A 26641-nucleotide genomic window follows, 5' to 3' on the forward strand; every position below is an offset into this window, starting at 1 on the left:
CATCCAATCATTCCTTTCTCACTTTCTATTTTCAACAGGTAACAGGTCCTGCTGTCAGCTCACACTTTCCGTGGGGAGGGAGACATTCAAGCTGAAGTTAGTGGGAAATAATCTAAATTAGTGGGATGCATGAGGTGCCACACTTCCACAAATTCTGAACCATTATTGGCAGGAATTTTGTAGTGCGGTGCACACTCAGTGACTAAGAGTGGTTTCAAGTTTCACTTCTTAGAAATTGATGGACAAGGGGTTACACACACTCATGGAACAGTGCCTCAACCACAGGAAACTGATAAGCAAAGATTCTGCACATAGTTTTTAAAAAAGCCAACACGTCAAAGCCACTTTTATCTGATTCAAGGCAGGTGCCTTGTGTGTCAACGATTTGGAATTTGGCACATTTCATTACAAGATCAGAGCATAGGTCCTCAGACAGAAATCGAAGGCGTTCAGCGTGTAAGTACTGGCTCTTATTCAAAGCTCAACAAGCTTAATGTGTGACTTAAGTGGTGAAATCTTGGAGTTATTTAGCAGAGTGGACAAGTTGACTCTCTTTGTAAAACAAGACTCTGAACTGTTTTTGAGTTTTTTTTAAAATCAAAAGCTTTACCTATGGGCATAATTCTAAGATGCTGTTGTTCAGATAGTTTGCCTTAAGAGTTTCCACTTGGAACATTTCAGCTTGTTTTGTAAAACATTTTTTCAAAAATGAGTCCTTAAAAAAAAACTAAAAATAATCAACAGTTTTCATGAATGAATACATTAAAAATATTGTGAAGAGATATTTTAAAATAATTAATTACTTGTATATCTGGTGTTAAATAAATCACTTAACATGGCAGACAATTTAGTATTAAAAATTGTACATTGGGAAACAGCAGTGAACTTGCGAATTCTGCCAACAATTAAATATATGAAACAAATATATCAAACAACGCGAATACTGCTCACTAACATCATCATGGAAAAAGCTATAATGTTCTGGGCACATAGGAGTAAGAAACCAGGTTTACCTACTTCCAGGTGGGGATGGGGATGGGGGGAGGTGATGGAGCTGAGGAAAATAGAGGGTTCAAAAGGGGAAGAATAATGTGGAAAATGGGAGAACAAGCATGAAATAAATTCGTGTGATCAGGATCACATTTGTAGTTGCACATTTATTAAGGTAGAACTCGTTTAGTACAACAGTGCTGCATCCTTCCGAGCATTGGAACACTTGTCTTTATAAGAATTAAATTGGCCAGAGGTTAAGTTGCTGAGAATGTAAAATGAATAGTCTAAATTTCGGTGTACTTGTTCCAGGCTGTATCATCTGCATATGAAAATGAGTTAACACCATGATGGCAATATTAGTAATGAGTTAGCACATTAGGTTATTTTATTTGCTTTTATTAAAAAAGGGGCTTGGACCTAATTACTTGAATGCCTTGAGTTGGCACAAAGTGAGTTAGTATAAATGTGTTAAGACATTTATCATTAATAACACACATCTGGTCAGAGTATGCAAAAAAAGACAATTTATCTTTATCCTTTCATGTGATGTGGCCATTGCCAGCTAGACCACAATTGTTTCCCATCCCTAGCTGCTCTTGAGAAGGTGGCGATGAGTTGTTCTCTTGAACCACTGAAGTCCATGTGATGTAGATAAACACATAGTTAGGTAGGGAGTTCCAGGAATTTGACCCAGCGACAGTGTAGGAACAGTGTCAAGCTTGGGGGGGAGCTTGTGGGTGGTGGTGTTCCCATTCATCTGTTACTTTTGTCCTTCTAGGTGGTAGAAGTCGCAGGTTTGAAAGGTGCTGCAATGCATCTTGTAGATGTATTACATAATACTTACAGCACCAAAACAGGCCATTTGGCCCAACTGGTCCATGTTGGTGTTTATGCCCCTCAAAGGTTTCTTCCAACCTTAATTAATCTGACCGTATCATCATACCCTTATATTCTTTCCCTTTCATATTCTTAACTTTCCCGTACAAGTATCAGTAGCATATCCAAAGGTTTACAGGTATAGCAAACTCTCTTTCCAAAAGAGAAAACGCTGGAAAATCTCAGCAGGTCAGGCACCATCTGCAAGGAGAGAAAAGAGCTGACGTTTCAAGTCCAGATGACCCTTTGTCAAAGCTCCATCTCTCTTGCAGTATATTATTCTTTTCAAACAGATCATTAGTGAGGAACCTGAGCCTGAAGGAGCAAATGCCAATTTTATATAGTTCAGAAAACTAGAATCATAGAAACCCTACAGTGCAGAAGGAGGCCATTCGGCCCATCGAGTCTGCACCGACCACAATCCCACCCAGGCCCTACCCCCACATATTTTACCCGCTAATCCCTCTAACCTACACATCCCAGGACTCTAAGGGGCAATTTTCTAACCTGGCCAATCAACCTAACCCGCACATCTTTGGACTGTGGGAGGAAACCGGAGCACCCGGAGGAAACCCACGCAGACACGAGGAGAATGTGCAAACTCCACACAGACAGTGACCCGAGCCGGGAATCGAACCCGGGACCCTGGAGCTGTGAAGCAGCAGTGCTAACCACTGTGCTACCGTGCCGCCCATTGTAACAGATGAGCTCATTCCCCCTCCCCTCCTTTCCTGTCCATTTCTCTCACACACACTTCTTCCTCAACAATTTGAAACACCCACCTCTGCAATTTATATGCCTCAAATTCCCACTTCCCAGTTGCCCATCTCTCCAGCAACTCCTCAGATTCAGAGCAGGTATTCCAAGATTTCAGAGTCTAATAGAATTACGAAGAACCATTTGGTCCATCTGGTGTTTATGTTCCACATGAACCTCCTCCACCCTCTCTTCATTTCACCCAATCAGTATTTCCTTCTATTCCTTTCTCCATCAAGTGTTTATCCAACTTCCCCTTAGATGCATCTATCCTATTCACCTCAAACACTCCCTGTGGGAGTGAGTTCAATCCTCACACCACTCTCTGGATAAAGGATTTATGATTCTAGAAAGAAATCTTTCCTGAAATCCTTAATGGATTTATAGATGACTAACCTATAACTATGACCATTAGATTTGGACTGCCTCTTTCGAACCCTGTCATGATTTTAAAGATCTCTATCGGGAACATCAGAATTAGGAGCCGAAGGAGGCAAATTCAGCCCTTCGCGCCTGCCCCACCATTCAATCAGATCGTGCCTCTCTCCCTGGTCTCAAATCTACCTCCCCACCATATCCCCCTTTCCCTTTTTTTATTAGGAATATGTCCAGCTCCCTCTTGAAACCATTCAATGATTCAGACTCCACCGGGCTATGGGGCAGCGAGTTCCACAAATTCACCACCCTCTGAGAGAAGTAGTTCCTCCTCATCTCAGTTTTAAGTTTACCGCCTCTCAACCTATACCTGTGACTTTTTGTTCGAGATTGCCCCATAAGAGGAAACATTTGGTCTGCATTTACTTTATCAATCCCTTTTAAAATTTTATATACCTCGATCAGATCCTCTCTCATCCTTCTAAACTCCAGCGAGTACAAGCCCAAACTGTTTAACCTCTCCTCATGCATCAACCCTTTCATCCCCGGAATCAATCTGGTGATCCTCCTCTGAACTGCTTCCAATGCCGCCACATCCTTCCTCAAATAAGGAGACCAAAATTAGACACAACACTCCAGATGTGGTCTCACCAATACCCTTTCAATTGCAACAACACTTCTCTACTTGTATATATCAGTCCTTTTGCAATAAATGCCAACATCCCATTTGCCTTTTTTATTACGTGGTGGCACAGTGGTTAGCACTGCTGCCTCATAGAGCCAGGAACCCAGGTTCGACTCCTGGCCTCTGGTCACTGTCTGTGCAGAGTCTGCACATTCTCTCCGTTTCTGCGTGGGTTTCCTCCGGGTGCTCCGGTTTCCTTCCGCAGTCCAAAGCATGTGCTGGTTAGGGTGCATTGGCCATGCTAAATTCTACCTCAGTGTACCCGAACAGGCACCAGAGAGTGGTGACTAGGGGATTTTCACAGTAACTTCATGTCAGTGTTAATGCAAGCCCACTTGTGACAATAATAAATAAACTTAAACTGCTGCACCTGAAAACCGACTTTCTGCAATTCATGAACATAGACACTCAGATCTCTCTGCCCAGACACAATTGGAATCTGCTTTCTCCTTAGATAATAATTTGCCTTTCTATTTCTTCTGCCAAAATGGACAACCTCACACTTATCCACATTAAACTCCATCTGCCAAATTTTGGCCCATTTTCCTAGCCTATCCATATCCATTCATAGAATCTTTATACCCTCTTCACTATCTTCTTTTCCACCTATTTTAGTACCATCCGCAAATTTTGCATTGTTAGACTCTGTCCCTGGTTGCAGATCATTTATTAGGATTGCAAACAGTTGAGGTCCGTGGACTGACCCCTGTGGCACCCGCTAGTTACATTTTGCCAGCCAGAGAAAGACCCATTTATCCCCACCCTTTGTTTTCTGTCAGTCAGCCAATCCTGAATCCAAGCTAGTTCTCTACCCCCAATTCCCTGCAATACCAGTCTGATTCAGTCTTTTATGTGGCACCTTGTCAAACGCCTTCTGGAAGTCTCGATATACCACATCAACAGGTTCCCCATTATCCACCTTGCTGGTTATATCCTCAAAGAACTCAAGCAAGTTTGTCAAACATGAATTTCCTTTCATAAAACCATGCTGACAATGATGGATTGAGCTTTGTCTTTCCAAATGCTCAGTCATCTCCTCCTTAATGATTGATTCCAGCAACTTCCCCTCCACAGAGGTCCAACTAACTGGCCTATAGTTTCCCTACTTTTTGCCTCTCTCACTTTTTGAATAGGAGCATCACATTAGCATGTTTTCAATCCACCGGGACCTTACCAGAATCCAAGGAATATTGAAATATCAAAAACAATGCATCCACTATCTCTGCTGCCACCTCCTTTACTACCTTAGGGTGCAGGCCATCAGGTCCCGGAGACTTATCTGCCTTTAATCCCATTAGTTTATTCAATACCTTCTCCGCATTGATGGTTGTTGCACCAAGTTTCTCTGAACTAACTAGTTTTAGGAAAATCTTCATTATTCTCCACCGTGAAGACAGGGCCAGTGGTTTAGTGCCTCTGCCATCTATGTTCCCCACTAGGACACATCTCAGCCTTCTCTTTTATAGAGAAAAAAACTGCCCACTTCTACTTTTCTGAAGCTTGACAATTGCATCCAATCAGGTCTGGTATCATCCTTTCAAATCGGTTTTGTATGTTCTTCAGTGCCTCTGTACCCTTTCTGTATTGTGGAGAGCAGAACATGTTCACAATGAATCGAGTGCGGTCTAACAAAGGTTCTGTACAAGTTTAACATAGCTTCTCTGTTTCTTATTTCTGTTTCTCTGGAAACATTTACGTAACACCTTTAAAGCAAAGAAACTTTCCAAGGCACTCATAGGACTGTCAAGAGATTAAAAACTGACACTGAGCAAAAGAGAAGCAGACTTTAGGACAGGTCGAAGAAGTAGATGTTAAGGATTGTCTTGAAAAAGAAAGGAGGGCTTTAGATGCCGAGAGGTTTATAGATGGAATTCCAGAGCTTTAGGCTGAGACAGCTGATGAGGACATGGTCATTCAGGAAGGGAAGCTCTGCAGGATGGACTGCAAGGTAAGCAGAAACTGATAATAGGTTCATAAGTTCATAAGATATAGGAGCAGAATTAGGCTATTCGACCCATCGAGTCTACTCTGCCATTCGATCATGGCTGATATGCTCCTCATCCCCATTTTCCTGCCTTCTCCTCATAACCCTTCAACCCATTACCAATTAAAAATCTATCTAACTTGCCCTTGACATCAAGGTCTCATTTGACTGAGTGCTGCATCAAGAAGACCTAGCAAAACTGGAGTGAATGGGGATCAGGGAGAAGCCTTTCCATTGGTTGGAATCAAAATTAGTGCAAAGGAAGATGGTTGTAGTTTTTGGAGGCCAATCATCTCAGCTCCAGGACACTGCTGTAGGAATTCCTCAGTGTAGTGTCCTTCACCTAATCTTCTTCAGCTGCTTCATCAATGGCTGTCCCTCCATCATAAGGTCAAAGGTAGGGATCTTTGCAGATGATTGCACAATGTTCAGCACCATTCGTGACTCTTCAGATACCGAAGCAGTTTGTGCCCATATGTAGCAAGACCTGGGCAACATTCAGGCTAGGGCTGGTACGTATCACCACTCAAAATGACCATCTCCAACAGAGGAGAATCCAACCAAGGAATCTCCCCATGATATTCAATGACATTACTATAGCTGAATCCTTCACTTTCAACATCCTAGGGGTTACCATTGACCAGAAACTGAATTGGATTAGTCATATAAATACTGCGGCGACAAAGGCAGGTCAGAGGCTAGGAATTCTGCATGGAGTAACTCACCTCCTGATTCCCCAAAGCCTGACCACCATCTACAAGGCACAAGTCAGGAGTGTGATGGAATACTCTCCACTTGCCTGGTGAGTGCAACTCCAACAACACTCAAGAAGCTCCACACCATCTGCTTGATTGACATCCCATCAACAAACATCCACTCCTTCCACCACCAATGCACAGTGGCAGCCATGTCTACCATCTACAAGATGCACTGCAGCAACTCACTAAGGCTCCTTTGACAAATCTTCCAAACCCATGACCTCTACCACCTAGAAGGACAAGAGCAGCTGATGAATGGGGACATCACCACCTGCAAGTTCCCCTCCAACCTTGACTTGGAAATATTTTATTTATTTATTAGTCACAAGGAGGCTGACATTAACACTGCAATGAAGTTACTGTGAAAATCCCCTAGTCGCCACACTCTGGTGCCTGTTCGGGTATACTGAGGGAGAATTTAGCATGGCCAATGCACCTAACCAGCACGTCTTTGGACTGTTGAAGGAAACCAGAGCACCCAGAGGAAACACACAGACACGAAGAAAATTGCAAACTCCACACAGACAGTGGCCCAAACCGGGAATCGAACCCAGGTCCCTGACGCTGTGAGGCAGCAGTGCTAACCACTGTGCCACTGTGCTGCCCCTTTACTGTTGCTGGGTCAAAGTCCTGGAACTCCCTCCCTAACAGCACTGTGGGTGTTCCTACACCACATGGACTGCAATGATTCAAGAAAGCGGCTCACCAACACCTTCTCAAGGGCAACTGGTGATGGTCAACAAATGCCAGCCTAGCCAGCGACACCCACATCCTGTTAAAAAACATTAAAAAATCAGAAAACTGAAGAAGATTAGCCAAGACAAAAGCCAAATATTGCGGATGCTGGAAATCTGAATTAAAAACAGAACATGCTGAACATAGTCAACAGATTTGACAGCATCTATGGAGAGAGAAACACAATTAATGTTTCAGAGCAATGAGCTCTCATTAATACTGGAAGAAGGTAGATATTTAATAGTTAAGCAGGTAGACAGTCAGAGAAAAAGGTTGGGCTGGGAGGAAAGAGCAAAGGGATGAGTTGGAAAGTGATTAAATGACATAAATGATGGCAAGACAATAAGAGGTGGCAATGGGGCAAATAAAGGAATGAAAGATAGATCCATAAGACATAGAAACAGAATTAGGCCATTTGGCCCATCAAGTCTGCTCCGCCATTCAATCATGGCTGATATTTTTCTCATCCCCATTCTCTGCCTTTTCCCCATAACCTTGGATCCCCATATTGATTAAGAACCTATCTATCTCTGTCTTAAAGACACTCAATGACCTGGCCTCCTCAGCTTTCTGCAGCAAAGAGTTCCACAATTCACCACTCTCTGGCTGAAGAAATTCCTCCTCATCTCTGTTTTAACGGAACGTCCCTTTAGCCTGAGGTTGTGCCCTCTGGTTCTAGTTTTTCATACTAGTGGAAACATCCTCTCCACGTCCACTCTATCCAGGCCTCGCAGTATCCTGTAAGTTTCAATAAGATCCCCCCTCATTCTTCTAAACTCCAACGAGTACAGACCCAGAGTCCTCAACTGCTCCTCATTTGACAAGCTCTTCATTCCAGGGATCATTCTTGTGACCCTCCTCTGGACCCTTTCCAAGGCCAGCACATCCTTCCTTAGATACAGGGCCCAAAACTGCTCTCAATACTCCAAATGGGGTCTGACCAGAGCCTTATACAGCCTCAGAAGTACATCCCTGCTCTTGTATTCTAGCCCTCTCGACATGAATCCAAATGAGGTGAAAATGGCAACAACAGAACCATTACATGCACTTATTGTGAGCAAATGGGAGAAATGGAGAGATATTGAATTCGATTTTGAGACCAAAAAAGAGTGCAAAGTGTCTAATAGAACAATTAGGTGCTGTTTCTTTAGTTTGCATTAAATTAAGATTGGCAAAGAAATTTATATGGAATGTGGCAAGAGAAGTCGGGCTTCTGGAAAGCTTTGAGATGCGGGTTTGTGATGCAGGGAAAAAGTAAAGTGGGTAAATAGGAAGACTAATGGATATGTTGGTAATAGCACCTGAAGAACATTGTTTGTCAGAAAAAGAGCAAAATGATCAGAATGAGAGTGTGGGTGAGAGAGTGGGATGTTGAAAGAGGTATTGAGAAAGATGGACAGAAGGGCAAAGATCAGAAAGGAGGATGTTGTTGAACCACCTTGGCGAATGGATGATTGTATGGAGAACTTGAGAGAGAAGCACCAGACAGCGCCCGTGGGTTGCAGAAGGCAGAATTGAGCTGGAACCTGGAGAGGGAGAGCAGTGATGAAGGTTACCAATTATCCATTGAAGAATGTGTGTTATGCTCTATTAACTTCAGAAAGTACGCTGTGCTCAGTTAGTGTTTTTCCTCGAATTGACACCCAACTGAAGTAAGGTGACCAAACGTTTAGTCAGAGAGTAGGTTTTAAGGAATGTCTTCAAAGGAGGACAGCGAAGTGGAGGGTTAGGGAGGAAATCCAAAGCATAGGGCCCAATCGGCTGAAGACACAGCCACCAACGGCAGAACAATGAAAATCAGGATTTGTGCGAAAGCGGAGAATGAGAGGAGTGCAGAGATCTCAGAGGGTTTTTACACACTCTGAGTGAGAGACTGAAAAGAAAGTAAAACAGGCATATATATTGTTACAAATCTTTCACAGACATTACGTTTGGAGCAATTTTTGAAAGTCACAGTGACGCATCTTCACAATTATACAGAATGAAAATTTGCCAGAAATGGAAGTAGCAATTGAGATGTCCATCATAAGCATTTGTGAACTATTCTTTTTCAACATTTGTCCTTTTCCCTGTTTTATTGGTTACATGGTCTTCTTTCTCTTTCTTAATCAGTACTTTCCACTATTACTATTCACCAATCGCCATGCAGAAAAAAAGTTCCAACCCTGAAAAAAATATTCTGGCCAATAGAAAGAAAGAAATGCATTTAAAGGTGGCACGGTGGTTAGCACTGCTGCCTCACAGCGGCAGAGACCCGGGTTCAATTCCGGCCTCGGGTCACTGTCTGTGTGGAGTTTGCACGTTCTCTCCGTGTCTGCGGGGGTTTCCTCCGGGTGCTCCGGTTTCTCTCCACAGTCCAAAGGTATCCGGGTTAGATTGATTGGCCATGCTAAATTGACCCTATTGTCAGGGGATTAGCAGGGTAAATATGTGGGGTTATGGGGATAGGGACTGGGTGAGATTGTGGTCGGTGCAGACTCGACGGGCCGAGTGGCTTCCTTCTGCACTGTAGAAAAATGCTTCTATATGATATTACAACCTCAGCACACCCGAAAATATTTTAAAGTAATATATTTTTTTAAAAGTGCAATCACTGTTAGGAACATAGGAACAGGAGTAGGCCATTCAGCCCATCAAGCCTGCTCCATCATTTAAACGATCAAGGCTGGCTGGACTCTTCAATGTCTTTTACGCCCAGTAGGAACATATTGTAATGTAGGGAACATGGCAGCCAATTTGTGCAAAGCTTAAAGTTCCCACAAACAGCAACACGATAATGACAAGATGATCTAAATTTTCACACAAAATGATTATCATGACATTCTCCGCACAATAACAGATAGTGAATAAATGTTTTGACTATGTTCATTTTGAACCTACGGAATCTGGTGTGGATCAAACACCCCTCTGGACGTCCCATCGAGATAAGATACACAAACCCACAAATTCATTTGTGGCACTCTTGGGGTGGGATTTTACAGTCTTGCTCAACCCGAGACCGGAAAATCCTGCCCGAGGTCAACGGACTTTCCCATTGTCCGGGAAAGTTTGCCCCTCGCCTGCTCCAATTCCGTTGTTGGTGTAGCAATGCTTCAACTGACACAAGTGTCAGATTTTATCAATGGAATCCAATGTTTCGTTGCTCTCGACAGCCAATGCCAATGTATTTCTTTTTTCTCAAGCCCACCCCGACTGTTCCATCTCCCCACTCCAGCTCTCACAGGGTCCGTCCCCTCGTGCTTCAGCTGGACTTTTTGCTTCCTGGCTCTCCTGCCTCCGGCTCTTCCCTCTCCAGCTCTGAGGTAACACACTGGTTTCAGGAAACAGTGTGCGAGTTGTCACGGAGCTTCATGATGTCTTAACCTCAAAGGAACTCCACAGGATATCCACCTGCCCTTTTGATAACATTTGTAGCAACAAGCAACATGTCTCCTTTGGCTGTGACTCTGTGCATTAGCCTTAAAGATTTTGCAGCTAGCTATACATCAGCCTATACACCATTTGAAGAAACATAGAGAACGTACAGCACAGAAATAGACCATTTGACCCAACAGATCTCCCTCCTCCAGTGTTTATGATCTACACAAACCTCCTCTCACCCCTCTTCTTCCAATCCAATCATCATATCTTTCTGTTCCTTTCTCCCTCATGTGTTCACCTAACTTTCCCCAAATCTATCCATGCTATTTACCTCCACTGCTCCGTATGGAAATGAGTTCCACATTTTCAACACTCCCAGGGTAAAGATATTTCTCCCAAATTTCTCAATAGATTTATTAATGACTATCTTACATTTAGGGCACCTCACAAATGAAAACATTTTCTCTAAGTCTGCCCTTTCATTGCCTTATACCTCATCAGCTAAACTATTAGTGAAATAATTTTAAACCAACAGTTTAATTTCTTTGTATACATCAATTTGCATTCATATTGCATTGTTAATGTAGTAAAGATTCTCAACATGTATCATAGGAGGGCTATCCGATGAAATTCGACTTCAAATCATATAAGAAAAAAAGAGCAGCATGGACAAGTTGGGCCGAAGGGCTTGTTTCCATGCTGTAAACCTCTATGACTCTAAGAAGATATTTGAATAGGTGGCCAAAAGCTTGGTTGAGAAGCATTTGGTCACCAGGCTAAAGGTTTTTAATGGTTTCACAGCCAATCATAAAATCATCAAACCAATAAAAATAAAAAGCTTATGCTCTTGAAAAATTTATTGCAGTTTGGAGTTCAATTGAAAAAAAAAGTTGATAAATTACAAAAAAGGTTTGTCAGAATTCCTGTGAATGGTCAATTTTATCTCTGCCAATGAAAGTGCAACAAATACTAAATCAAATTAGTTTCCTTTTTGTAGGTATGATATACGCAAGTCTTCGTTCAAAAACAGTAAGTAACTTTTCAACATAAATTTGATTTTCTTCCCACTTGACTGTGGTGATTCTTTGATTTATTATTGTCACAGGTATGAACATACAGTGAAAAGTATTGTTTCTTGCGGCTAAACAGACAAAGCATACCATTCATTGGGTGGCACAGTGGTTAGCACTGCTGCTTCACAGCTCCAAGGACCTGGGTTCGATTCCCGGCTTGGGTCACTGTCTGTGTGGAGTTTGCACATTCTCCTCGTGTCTGCGTGGGTTTCCTCCGGGGCTCCGGTTTCCTCCCGGGCTCTGGTTTCCTCCCACTGTCCAAAGATGAGCGGGTTAGGTTGATTGGACATGTAAAATTGCCCCTTAGTATCCTGGGATGCGTAGATTAGAGGGATTAGCGGGTAAAATATGTAGGGATATGGGGCTAGGGCCTGGGTGGGATTGTGGTCGGTGCAGACTCGATGGGCCGAATGGCCACTTTCTGTACTGTAGGGTTTCTATGATTTCTATGATGATTTCATAGAGAAGGAAACGAGAGAGTGCAGGATGTAGTGTTACTGTCTGCAATATTGTTAAAAGATTGCTGGTGATCCTCTTTACTTCAAACAAAGGGATAGTTCACATCGAAAGTTTGGGCGTATCAATGCCAAGTTTAATGCTGACTTCACATAATATCCAACATTCTGAGTCAGAAGGGTATGGGTTTAGGTCCTATTCAAGACTGAAGCATAAACCCCAGGGCGGTACTGAAAGAGTGCTGCACAGTTGGAAATGCCATCTTCATAGTCCTGTAACTGGTTTCCTTTGAAGTATTTATGCATTCCTGGCTGAAAGTTTCGATTGAATCTGCTTTTGCCGCCCTTTCAGGCAGCACACTGCAGATCACAAGTTGATAGTTAAAAAAATTCTCACCTTCCCCTTATCTCTTTTGTCAATTACGTTAAACGTGTTCTCTGATTTCTGACCCTCCTGATGTGGAAACAGATTCTCCTTATTCACTGCATCAAAACACCTCATAATTTTGAACACTGTTATTACATCCCCCCTTAACTTCTGGGCTCTAAGGACCACAATCTGTGCTTCTCCAGTCTCTGCGTTAATCAAATCCTTCCTCTCTGGTACCACAACAAATGTACAAAGTCTTCCTTAAAAGCAAACTAAAATACAATTCCACAGTTACATAACGAAAATCCACTGCGACCATTGCCAAAGCTTTACCTCTGCGACAAAATGAGAACGTTTTTGAAGTTCTAAGTACAAATTCACTGCATGGAAGGACCCAAACATTTATCACACAGCAACATACATCATGCCTGTAGCAGCCCTTTAAATAGCTGTCCAACTAATCCTTCACCTCTTGCTCTTTCCCTATACCACAGTAATATTTTTCCCTGCCATATGAGGAGACAGTGGGGTCGTGGTAATGTCACTCGACTAGCACACAGCAGCTGGTGGAATATAAATTCAATTAATAAATCTGGAATTGAAAATTAGTCACAGCAACGGTGACCATGAAACTATTATTGACTGTCGTAAAAACCCATCAGGTTTACTAATGCCGCTTCGGGAGGGAAATCAGCATCTTCACCTGATCTGACCTACATGTCACTCCAAACCAACTGCTCTTAACTGGCTTCTGAAATAGCTTCACAAGCCAATCAGTTCAAAGGCAATTTGGGATGGGCAACAAATGTTGGCCTTGCCAACAATGTCCACATCCCATGAAAGAATGGGGGCAGCACAGTGATTAGCGCTGCTGCCTCACAACTCCAGGGGCCTAGGTTTGATTCCCTGGCTTGGGTCACTGTCTGTGTGGAATCTGCACGTTCTCCCCGTATCTGCGTGGGTTTCCTCCTGCAGTCCGAAAGACGTGCTGGTTAGGTGCATTGGCCATGCTAAATTCTCCCTTAGCGAACCCAAACAGGTACCTGGAGTGTGGCGACTAGGGGATTTTCACAGTAACTTCATTGCAGTGTTAATATAAGCCTACTTGTGACACTAATAAATAAACTTAAACTTAAAGAATAACATTTATTTTGTTTATCCAACTTCCTTTTTGCAAGTTAATATTGAATCTCCTTTCACTGCTCTTTCAGACAGAATTTTCCAGAAGACGACCACAACTTGCTCCTTTTGTCTTTTTATTGAACCGTTTCCACAGCTGACTTTGTCTAAATGGTACATCTGTGCAAATTCCTCAACAGAACCAAGATCTGCTTCTTTGACTTAGCCGCAGGAGTTCCAGTTTCCGCAGAAGCAATGAGAGCGAGTCTGACCATGACAAATTCCACAAGTCATTACAACAGTTCTTTAAACGATACTGAATGTAATCTGTATGCCCATCACCGCACAGCCAGTATTGTTCTCCCTATAGTCTACTCCATCATATCCTTGGTTGGCATCTTTGGGAATGGCCTAGCTATATTCGCCATCAGGAAAAAGCAGAAAAAAATCAATTCAACGACACTCTACTCCATGAACCTGGTGATTTCAGACATTTTCTTTGCGGCTATTTTACCTGCACGAATAGTGTACTACGCACGAGGATTCAACTGGCCATTTGGTGAAGCAATGTGCAGGATTACTGCAGTAATTTGTTACAGCAACATATATGCCAGCGTAAGTTTCATGACCTGCTTAAGTTTGGACCGGCTGCTTGCTGTAATATATCCATTCCGCTATTCAAAGTTCAGGAATGTCCGCAACGTCAAAAAAACCTGCATTGTTGTGTGGGTCATCATTCTCTGCCAGACAGTGCCACTCCTGTTTATGCAAATGTCTAAAAAGGTTGGAGACAATTTCTTGACATGTATGGAATACCCAAATTTTGAGTCAATTCCAAATCTTCCAGAAATACTGCTGAGTGCGTGTATAATTGGTTACGTGTTTCCCGTGGCGGTCATGCTGTTTTGTTACTCTAAAGTCAGCTCCAAACTCTTCAGATCAGCAAGAGAGAATCCCCTAACTGAAAAGTCAGGAAGAAACAAAAAGGCCAACAATGTGATCCTGCTTGTACTTTTTGTGTTCTTCATATGTTTCACGCCTTACCATGTGGTCATTGTACAACACATGATCAAAAAGTTGCACAAGGCCACAATGCCCTGCCAAGAACAACTGGAGTTTCAAATAGCTCTCCACGTGACTGTTAGCGTGATGAACCTCAACTGCTGCCTGGACCCTTTCATCTATTTCTTTGCCTGCAAGGGTTACAGGAACATTGTCCTCAAGATGATCAGGCAGCCCGTCAGTGTGTCTATTTCAAGCGGAGTTAAGACCGGCCCGGACAACAGCATACCTGGGGGAGGGAGTCACTTGTATACGCCAGGGACAACTTCTGATGCCAAGTTGTAGGGGCAAGGTACTCGAGGATACTGCGAAAGACCATATCCAGCCAACGAAAAACTGAATTCTTAATCTGATTAATTCTCAATGTATACATTACACACTGCTTCATGCACATATTGTACAGAAAATGGATATGAGTTTTTAAAATTCCTCTTAACTTATGTGTAGTGTTCCCGTTTCCTGGAAAATCCATCCCACAGAGACACCCAAAGTGCAAATGTTGATCATTTTCCATTTACAATGAATGAGAAAAGATTTTGCAGTGGCTTGGTGCTCCCGATTCTAGGGATTTCACTCCACTTTGGATGCAGTTGCATGGCAACTTTGGACTGTGCTTTGCCCACACCTCGTCATGGTGGCAGTAATATCGCTTGTTTCCATTGTGGCTAAACTCAGGCATTGCTGATACCCTCATCCATGCATTTGTTACCCGCAGCTTTATCAATTCCATTGCCTCCCATCTTGCATCATGCATAAACTTGAGTTAATGTAAAACTTTGTTGCCTGTATCCTAACTTGCACCAAGTTCTATTCGCCCATCATCATTCTGCCTGTTGGTCACCACTGGGAATGCTTTAATTTTAAAATTCTCATCCTTGTGTTCAAATCTCTCTCGCCGGAATCTCCACCAATCCTACAACCCTCCAAGATCACTGCAGCTCTTCAGTTCTGGTCCCCATTTTAATTGCTCCATCGTTGGAGGTTGTGTCCTCTGCAGACTGAGGCCTAAACTCTGGAATTTCCTCCCTGTCCCTCATAGAAACTAGAAGTGGGAGCAGGCCATTCAGCCCTTCGAGCCTGCTCCGCCATTCATTTTGATCATGGCTGATGATCAAATTCAATATCCTAATCCCCTCTTTCTCCCATATCCCTTGATCCCTTTAGCCCCAAGAGGTATATCTAATTTCTTCTTGAAATCACACGCTTTGTCCTCAACTACTTCCTGTGGTAGTGAATTCTCTAATTCACTCTCCTTCCCTATGGCTTAAAACCTACCTCTTTGACCGCATGACTGGCTACCTGTCCTTAGATCTCCTTATGTAACCTGGCAACAAAGTTTGATGGGTAATGCAATTTTTGTAGTTGGTGACAACTCTATTAATATACAAATGATTAAGCATTTTCTATAACTTAATATGAAATATTCAGCGTGCATTAAATGTAGTTCATCTTATTCATGTGGGCATGGTTAGTGAACAAGCCCGATTTCAATCCTGCAGCCCCCTGAGATGAAGGAGGGTAATGCCCTTGTGAAGTGTTTTTCTAGATTGAAGGTGACAGATAAATACACGTTTTGTTTTATTCTTGAGCTCTAACCAACTTCTACAAAATGCTCTTACTTTGCTCTTTTCCTGCATGACACTAAATTCTTCGATGGTGTGACTGGTCAGAAACCATCTCTTTCCTGTGTTCAACTCTATTTGTTTAAAAATATCAATGACACTTCTTTAACAGATAGCCCAAAACAACATTCATAGTGATATGAACTGATTCAAAGAAATTAAGAAAAAAGGGTTTAGATTTTTAAAGCATCTTTCTCAACTTCAGGATGTTTCAAAGTGTTTTACAACCAATTAAGTTCTTTTGAATTAGCGGCTTAATGCAGGAAATGTGGCAGCCCATTTATTAATTTGATTTGATTTATTATTGTCACATGTATTAGTATGTGGTGAAAAGTATTGTTTCCTGTGCATTATACAGACAAAGCATACCATTCATAGAGAAGGAAAGGAGAGAGTGCAGAACGTAGTGTTACAGTCATAGTTAGGATGAAGAGAAAGATCAACTTAGTGCGAGGTAGGTCCATTCTAAAGTCTGACAGCAGCAAAGAAGAAGCTGTTCTTGAGTCGGTTAGTACGTCACCTCAGACTTTTGTATCTTTTTCCCGGCGGAAGAAGGTGATCAAATTCAATAGTCTGGTCCCACCTTCGTCTCCCATATCTCTTGATCCCTTTAGCCCCAAGAATTATATCTAATTTCTTCTTGAAATCACACAGCATTTTGTCCTCAACTACTTTGGTAGAGAATTCTCTAGTTCGCTCTCCTCCTCTAAGGCTTGAAACCTACCTCTCTGACCGCACAACTGGCTACCTGTCCTTAGATCTCCTAATGCAACCTGGTCGGTTACGTAAGGTGGAAGATGGAAGAGAGAATGTCGGGTTACGTGAGGTCCTTAATTATGCTGGCTGCTTTTCCAAGGTAACAGGAAGTGTAGACAGATCAATGGATGGGTGGCTGGTTTGCGTGATGGACTAGGTTTCATTCACGACCTTCGTAGTTTCTTGTGGTCTTGGGCAGAGCAGGAGCCATACCAAGCTGTGATACAACTAGAAAGAATGCTTTCTATGGTGCATCTGTAAAAGTTGGTGAGAGTCGGAGCTGACATGTCAAATTTCCCTAGTCTTCTGAGAAAGTAGAGGGGTTGGAGAGCTTTCTTAACTATAGTTAATTGATAATAGTTTATAGTTAACTATAGTTAATTATAATTTCCTGGAACTCCCTCCCTAACAGCACCATGGGTGTACCTACACCACATGGACTGCAGCGGTTCAAGAAGGCAGCTCACCACTACCTTCTCAAGGGCAGTTAGGGATGGACAATAAATGCTGGCCTAGCCAGTAATCCGATATCCCATAAATGATTAAAGAAAAGTTAACCTTTCAGGTCGATGACTAGAGGACCACATTATATTCCATCTGCTAGAGTTTTGCCCCCTCACTCAAACTATCTATATCCATCTGCAATCTAATGTCCTCTTCACAACATACTTTCTTGCCTAACTTTGTGTCATGTGCAAATTTAAGTACCACTCCCCACTTATTGCTCCTATTTCCAGTACCCACAGCATTTTGCTTTTGTTATAGAACCACGTTAATTAAATTAATCTGTGTTATTAACCTCAACCACTCGATGTCAGAACAAGTTGAACATTCTCATCACTCTGGGTAAAGAGGTTTCTTCTCAATTTCACACTTGATTTCTTAGTGATTGCTTCATATTGATGGCCTCTAGATTTCTATGAAACCTTTCATAATTTCAAAGACGAGGGGTCATAGGCTCAAGGTGAGGGGGAGGAGGTTTAACACGGATATCAGAAGGACGTATTTTACACAGAGGGTGGTGGGGGCCTGGAATGCGCTGCCGGGCAAGGTGGTGAAGGCGGACACACTGGGAACGTTTGAGACTTATCTAGATAGCCACATGAACGGAGTGGGAATGGAGGGATACAAAAGAATGGTCTAGTTTGGACCAGGGAGCGGCGCGGGCTTGGAGGGCCGAAGGGCCTGTTCCTGTGCTGTATTGTTCTTTGAACCTTTGAACCTCAACTGGGTCACCCTGCAGCGTCTTCAAGAGAGAAAAGATCCAGACATTGTATCTTTCCTTGGTAGACATAACCTCAAAGTTCTGATATTAGCTTTGTAAATCTTTGTCTCATTCTCTCGATTCCCATATGGTGACTAGAGCTCTATGCAGCACAAATGTGGTCCAGCCAAGATGCAATGCAAGTTTAGAATAACTTCACTATTTTGCAGTTCGATCTCTTGGAATTCAAAGCACTGTTTGCTTACTTTTTTTGTTAACCTGTATCTCTACGTTCAGTGATTTGCATATTTGTACTCCCAAATTTCTTTGTTCTTCTACTTCGCCCTTATTTTCTAATTTTACAAGTGAAATGTGGCCTCCTTATTGTTCTTACTAAAACACCTCAAATTTACTTGTGTTAAAATGTATTTGTCAATTGTATAAGTCCACTTTCCAAGCTTATTAATACTTTCTTTGTTGGAGTTCTGCTCACTATTAACTATTGGCTTCATTCCCAAATTCAGAAAATGAGATTATAATTCCAAAGTCTGAATTGTGAAAAAGATTGTCAACAACAGTGGTCCAGCACTGATCCTTGTGGGACTTTAACTTCCTCCCTCCCTCCCACCACTCTGAATAGCTACCATTTACCCTCACTCTCACCATTCTGCTGTGAGGCTAGCGAACTCCCTGCCTGCTGACTCTGCATGCCGACTTGTTTGTTAATCTATGCTGTTTCACTTTATCCAAGGAATTTTGAAAATCTAGATAAACTACATCTACTACATTACCTCTGTTTCACCTATTACATCTTCAAAGAATTCGATGATTTTGCCAAACAAGACTTTCTCTTTTGAAATCCATGCTGTCCATTCATTTCTAATTTTTTTTGCTTCTAGGTGATTTTCTATTTTCTCCTTTAACAGGAATTCCATTATTTTTCCACTCACTGATGTTAAGCCAATTGGTCTATATTTCTCTGGACATGTTCTTTAGTCCTTTTTAAGTCTGGGTACAATGTTAGCTATCCACCAATCCTCTGGCACTATCCCTATTTCTGATGAGTTTTTACTTATGTGTAATAGTATCTCTGTGATCTCTTTCCTAGATGTTTTTATAATCCGTCTGGATCAGGGGCTTTATCTGATCTGAGTCTTCACCATCATTTATTTCATACTTCCCCTCTTGTTATTTTAAGTGTGGCCGTGTCATTTTTAATCTCATCTTTAGTTGTTATCTCCGCCTCATTAGTCACCCTGACTAAAACTGAAGTCAAGTAATTATTTAATACTTCTGCCATTTTGCTATTGTTCGCTGTGATTTATCCTATTCCTTATTGGTGAATTAGAGTACAGGAAGATAAATTTAAAAAAAGGATGGAGATTGGATTAAGGGTGAGAGAGAATAAGAGACAGAAAAGAAATGTAAGAACATTTTTTTAAAATGAAAATATTCAGGAACAACTTACTACAATGAGACACAAGAATTGAAATTCTCCCATTCTGGGCCGGAGAGATTGACTGACTTTATATTCACAATTATCACATCATTCAAAGATAATTTCTCCGGTGAGATTAATGATCATTTAAGGCCAAATCAGATCAGTTCCAGGAAAATCACAGGAAGGCTCAGAGTAGGTGAACAGCAGAGCGGTGTAAATGGAACAGAATGAATGCATTCATTTTATTTGGGACACTTTATGAAAGATAACATCAAGAAATACGATGAGAGGCTTGAGTTAGAAATAAGCTTTTTTCATCAAATCGATGAACTAATCAGGAGATCTGACGGAGACATTCAAAATTAGAGTGGAGAGAAAGGAGAGGGGAGCGAGACCATGAGATCGCCTTCAGAAGGGTGACACATGCATAATGGGCTGAATGGACTCTAATGAATCCATGTCAAAACATGAAACACTGCAAAGCGTTCTCTTGTGGTATTCAGTTACAAGTAGCATTAATTGAGAGATTTTTAAGAGAGTTCTTTGACGGAAGAGTTTGGGAAAATGCATCGCTGCACTAACATGGGTGCACTAACATGGGTGCACTAACATGGGTGCCGACTAACATGGGTGCACTAACATGGATGCCGACTAACATGGGTGCACTAACATGGGTGCCGACTAACATGGGTGCACTAACATGGGTGCACTAACATGGGTGCCGACTAACATGGGTGCACTAACATGGGTGCTGACTAACGTGCGTGCCGACTAACGTGCGTGCCGACTAACGTGCGTACACTAACATGCGTACACTAACATGCGTACACTAACATGCGTGCACTAAGATGAGTGCACTATTTGTTGGCAAGTCAGCAGTGCTGGGACTGGGCATTTTTGGGTCCTGATTGTTGAATACCTGTAGGGTAAGAGGTCATTTGAGACTTCTGGGAGGTTGTCCTGCCCTTTTGAGAGTCTCTTCAGGCCCAACTAAGGATGCCATGCTCAGGATTATGAGTCTTGGCCAATGGGAGAATCAGCAAATTTTCAGTGACGTGGCTGAAGAGTAAGAACCTGATATCCGCTTACGGGCAGTGTGTCCCATGGGAAGAGTACTTGTGTTTCTGTTAAGCACATATGAGAAAGGCAGCAGGGAACCACCTCAAGTATTCTCTTCTCTAGTCACATTGTTCATTGAAATTGAAAGTGGGAAGTTCTCGCAAGCACAGACTAACATGCGTGCAGACTAACATGGGGAGGAGGCAAGCACAGGGCCATGATATGGAGAAATCAGCAGAGGTCCTGCACTTCTGGACAGATCACCACAAAAGTTGAACACTTCAATGGAGACAACTACAACTCAATTACAATATCACAGTGCCTGATAAAGGATCAATTCAGTTCAACAGTGGGAAATTTAAATCTGGTCAGCAAAGATGCAGGGTAGTTATTTAGCATCACATGGCAACTATAACACTTGCCTTGAAACTAGGTGGAGCCTCAAGGAAAATATGTAGGAAAATTCTGAACTGGATAATGAACAGCAGTCGACACATTCTGTCCTTCAAATCTTTTGTGCCATTATACTAAATCATAGCTGATCCATTGTTTAACTCAGACTATCCCCCTATGGATGGCACGGTGGCACAGTGATTAGCACTGCTGCCTCACAGCGCCAGGGACCTGGGTTCGATTCCGGCCGTGGGTGACTGTGTAGAGTTTGCGCGTTCTCCCCGTGTCTGCGTGGCTTTCCTCCGGGTGCTCCAGTTTCCTCCCACAGTCCAAAGATGTGCAGGTTAGGTGGATTGGCCATGGTAAATTGCCCCTTAGTGTCTGGGGGAATAGCTAGAGTAAATGCATGGGGTTATGGGGATAGGGCCTGGGTGAGGTTGTTCAGATGCAATGGGCCGAATGGCCTCCTTCTGCATGTAGGATTCTATGATCCTATGATTCTACTTCTGTATCCCTTCATACCCTTACGACTGAACAAAGATCCATCGATCCCAGTCTTGAAAACGCCAACTGACACCACATTGCGCAGCACCCCCCCACACCCCCTCTCCCCCCGGCCCTGCCCAGCCTCAACAGCCCTTTGGGAAGGGAGGTCCAGATTTCCACTACCCTTTGTATGAAGAAGTGCTGCCAGACATCACACTACAATGGCATAACTATAGGGTTCGTGGTGGGAGATACAGGACGGATATCAGAGGTAGGTTCTTTACGCAGAGTGTGGTTGGGGTGTGGAATGGACTGCCTGCAGTGATAGTGGAGTCAGACACTTTAGAAACATTTAAGCGGTTATTGGATAGGCACATGGAGCACACCAGGATGATAGGGAGTGGGATAGCTTGATCTTGGTTTCAGATAAAGCTCGGCACAACATCGTGGGCCGAAGGGCCTGTTCTGTGCTGTACTGTTCTATGTTCTATGTACAATGGCCTGGCTTGAATTTAAAGATTATACCTCTTCTGGACTGCATACACAATAGGAAATAGATTCTCTCTTCCTCTACCCTTTCAAGTCCTTTGTTCATCTTAAACACCATGATTAAATCGCCCCAGATAAGAACATAAGAATTAGGGACAGGAGTAAACCATATATTCCCTCCACTACCATTCAGTATGATTGTGGTTGATCAATACTGATATCGTCAATATCGTCTATAATCAAGGCAATACAAGCTGATATGCCACGTTCAATATATATAAATAGAAATCTGATGTATAACATTTGATTATCAAGCTTGATAAGTCTGGAGAGAACTAGGGTAAAATTATTCAGAAATACAACAATGGTGAGAACTGAAATTCAGTAATTAGTGGATAATTTGAATATGGTCAACTCTTAGTAAAGCTTGCTCCAATTACAACTCTACCGAAGTATGAATGTCAAATAGTTTCCATAATCTGGTCATCAGTTTGAAAGGTAGGGAAATTTAACAGAGTGTAAAATTATCTCAGGGGAAAATTCACTCAACTGTGACACTCTCCTACAAAAGGTTAGTGAAATAGCAAAGCACCAACTGGGGAAATGAAAGTTAATGACACAACATACAGAATGTTCCACTTATAGAACTTGTTTTTTTTTTCTGAGGTTGGTTGAGGGATAAATATTGGCTGAAGGCACTGGGGAGAAGTCTCTTGCTCTTTCTCGAAGAGTACCATGGTACATAGTACATCCACCTGAAGCAGCAGACAGGGTCTCAGTTTAATGCCTTATGCGCAAGACAGCACCTCAGACAGTGTGGCACCTCCCTCAGTGTCATCCTAGATTTACGATTCATTTCTCTGAAATGACCCACAAGCAAGTGTGCCATCCATTGAGGCATGGCCGACCCAGCACTAAACAAGGACTGCACAGGGTTTCACTATATTGAGCTACCCAAATTCTCATGCCATTAACTACTCACTACATATTCGGAACTAACTCGTCTCTCAGGAGAGTTACTGATCCAAAGTTGCAGTGTACTGAAGATGTGTACGCACAGGTCAGGTGCTAACCCAGATAGAGAGATGGCAACAATAAGATCAATAAGAAGTCTCACAACACCAGGTTAAAGTCCAACAGGTTTATTTGGAATCATGAGCTTTCAGAGCGCTGCTCCTTCATCAGGTGACTTCTTCCTGTGCCCACTCCAGTCCAACGCCGGCACCATCACATCCTAACAATAAGATCAACAGGAAAATTACAGGGTGGCACGGTGGCACAGAGGTGAGCAGGTCTGTCTCACAGGGACCCGGGTTCAATTCTGGCCTTGGGTGACAGTGTGGAGTTTGCCCATTCTCCCCACGTCGACGTGTGCTTCCTCTGGGTGCTCCAGTTTCCTCCCACAATCGAAAGATGTGCAGGTTAGGTGGATTGGCCATTCTTAATTGCACCTTAGTGTCTCAAGATATGTCGGTTAGATGGATTAGCCATGGTAAGTGTGGGGGGTTACGGGTAAAGGGCAGGGGAGAAGGCCTGGGTAAGGTACTCTGTCAGAGAGTCGGTGCAGACTCGATGGGCCGAATGTTCTCCTTCTGCATTGTAGGCATTCTATGATTATCCAGGATTATAATAGTTTTAGGGAGATAGGAACTCAGGCGCAGGAGTAGCCATTCGGCACTTGGAGCTGTTCCGCCGCCACTCGATAAGATCATGGCTGAACTGTCATCTCAACACCACTTTCCATCAGCAACCCTTGATGCCCTTGTCTGACAAAAATCTACCGAACTCAGTCTTGAATAAATCCAATGATCCAAGCACCATTGTTTTTAGGGAAGAGAATTTCACAGACTAACAACCTCTCAGAGATAAAGAATATCCTCATCTCTGCCTTAAAAGGGAGATCTCTTATTTTTAAACTGTGTACCCTGGTTCTAGTCTCTCCCACAATCTTCCCAGTATTCAACCTATCAAGTCCCCTCAGGATCTTATATGTCTCAATAAGATCACCTATCATTCGTCTAAACTCCAATGGGTATAGGCCCAACCTGTTCAACCTAATTTCACAAGCCCTTTATCCCAAGAATGAGTAGAGTTAACCTTCTCTAAACTGCTTCTAACACAATATCATTTTTCAGATAAGACCACCAAAACTGTATACAGTATTCCAGAAGAGGTCTGACCAAGGTCCTGTACAATTTCAGTAAAATATCCCGACTTTCACGTTCCATTTCCCTTGCACATTGCCAACATTCTATTTGCCTTCCAAATCACTTGCTGCTTCAAAGAACAAAGAAAATTACAGCACAGGAACAGGCCCTTCGGCCCTCCAAGCCTGCACCGACCACGCTGCCCGACAGAATTAAAACCCCCTACCCTTCCGGGGACCATATCCCTCTATTCCCATCCTATTCATGCATTTGTCAAGACGCCCCTTAAATATCACTATAGTATCTGCTTCCACTACCTCCCCGACAGCAAGTTCCAGGCACCCACCACCCTCTGGGTAAAAAACCTGCCTTGTACATCTCCTTTAAACCTTGCCCCTCGCACCTTAAACCTATGCCCCCCAGTAATTGACTCTTCCACCTTGGGAAAAAGCTTCTGACTATCCACTCTGTCCATGTCCCTCATAATCTTGTAGACTTCTATCAGGTCGCCCCTCAAGCTCCATCGTTCCAGTGAGAACAAACCAAGTTTCTCCAACCTCTCCTCATAGCTAATGCCCTCCGTACCAGGCAACATCCTGGTAAATCTTTTCTGTATCCTCGCCAAAGCCTCCACATCTTTCTTGTAGTGTGGCGACCAGAATTGAACACTATATTCCAAGTGCAGCCTAACTAAGGTTCTATAAAACTGCAACATGACTTGCCAGTTTTTAAACTCAATGCCCCGGCCGATGAAGGCAAGCATGCCATATGCCTTTTTGACTACCTTCTCCACCTGTGTTGCCACTTTCAGTGATCTGTGTACCTGTACACCCAGATCCCTCTGCCTATCAATACTCTTAAGGGTTCTGCCATTTACTGTATATTTCCTATCTGTATTAGACCTTCCAAAATGCATTACCTCACATTTGTCCAGATTAAACTCCATCTGCCATCTCTCCGCCCAAGCCTCCAACTGATCTATATCCTGCTGTATCCTCTGATGGTCCTCATCACTATCCGCAAATCCACCAATCTTTGTGTCGTCTGCAAACTTACTAATCAATCCAGTTACATTTTTCTCCAAATCATTTATATATATTACAAACAGCAAAGGTCCTGCATACAAACGTTTTGTCATTCATACCAGGATACCCAGATCTCTCTGTACCACTGAGTTCTGCAACCTTTCTTCATTTAAATAGTATTCTATTTTCCTATTCTTCCTGCCAAAGTAGACAAGTTCACGTTTTTTAACACTATACTCCATTTGCCAATTTTTTGTCCACTCACTTAACCTGTCTACATCCCCTTGTGGACTCTACCTCCTCTTAACAGCTTACTTTCCTACCTATTCTGGTGTCATCAGCAAATTTAGCTATCATACATTCAGTCCCTTCATCCAAGTCATTGATATAGATTATAAATGAGGACCTGGCACCAATACCTGTGACACTCCACTAGTTACAGCTTGGCGTCCCGAAAAAGACCCATCTATCCTACCCTCTGCTTGTCATTGGTTATCTTGTCTTTTATCCAAGCTAATACGTTACTCCCTTACCCACAAGTTCCTACCTGCGTCGTAATGTTTGATGCAACACCTTGTCCAAGTACACCACATCTACAGGTTCCACTTGCTTGTTACTTCCGCAAAGAACTCTTGTAAAAGAGCCAAACATAATTTATCTTTCCCAAAATGCGGGTAACGTGGAATCAACACAAACAGATCAGCAATGATCTGATTGAATGGCGGAGCAGGCCTGAGGGACCGAAAGGCCTACTTCTGCTCCTATTTTGTGTGTTCATAAAACCACGCTGACTCTGCCTGATGCTACTATGATAACGCTCAAGTTAATTTTAATGTGGAGATGCTGGCGTTGGACTGGGGTGGGCACAGTAAGAAGTCTCACAACACCAGGTTAAAGTCCAACAGGTTTATTTGGAACCACATGCTTTCAGGGCGCTCAGGTGATGAAGAGGCGGTCCTGGTGTTGGGACTTTAACCTGGACTTCTTACTAAATTAATTTTGACACATTTTTAGACATTGACTAGAGTGAGGGTAAAGCTTAGACTGAACTGCTCCAGTTCAAGAGATTGAAAAACATCATTCAGGACAAATGAATACGTATGCACGTTAACCTTTTTGAAACTTCCAACAGTTTTCCACCTATGTCACAAAGAGAAATGTTATACCAAGAAAATTTAAGGGGATTGCCGAGATTTTGCTGGTTAAGTGACCTTAACCACTGATCCCCTACAACTCCCCCACCCCCACATATACACAGAAGCAAGTAAAAACAGCAATTGGTTATCTTCCACTGAATAATAAGAAGGTTCTTTGCAGACTTGATGATTTAAAAAATACATATTATTGGCATTAACCAGCACCGATGACTCATGGCACGTTACTCATAGCATAACTCATCAACAGGAAACCTGAAGGTA

The 26641-nt window shown here is 42.7% G+C and overlaps 2 protein-coding genes across 5 annotated transcripts in view; one reads left to right on the forward strand and one right to left on the reverse strand.

The window, feature by feature from the left end:
• Positions 1-26641, reverse strand: part of ubac2 (UBA domain containing 2) — a 209019-nt gene that overhangs the window by 98122 nt on the left and 84256 nt on the right. The gene's annotated exons all lie outside the window — the stretch shown is intronic.
• LOC144499513 (G-protein coupled receptor 183-like) lies at positions 308-17849 on the forward strand. Of its 4 annotated transcripts, none has more exons than XM_078221549.1 (3): positions 308-456; positions 11520-11551; positions 13632-17849. In XM_078221549.1, the coding sequence occupies exon 3, from the start codon at positions 13711-13713 to the stop codon at positions 14884-14886; it is 1176 nt and encodes a 391-aa protein (XP_078077675.1). In that variant the 5' UTR covers positions 308-456; positions 11520-11551; positions 13632-13710; the 3' UTR covers positions 14887-17849. The 4 variants fall into 4 exon arrangements, with proteins under 4 accessions (XP_078077675.1, XP_078077677.1, XP_078077678.1 ...); XM_078221551.1 differs by having other exon boundaries at positions 332-456; positions 13646-17775; XM_078221552.1 differs by having other exon boundaries at positions 332-456; positions 13740-17775.

This window comes from Mustelus asterias, chromosome 10 (genome assembly GCF_964213995.1).
Source record: "Mustelus asterias chromosome 10, sMusAst1.hap1.1, whole genome shotgun sequence".
Classification (NCBI taxonomy): domain Eukaryota; kingdom Metazoa; phylum Chordata; class Chondrichthyes; order Carcharhiniformes; family Triakidae; genus Mustelus; species Mustelus asterias.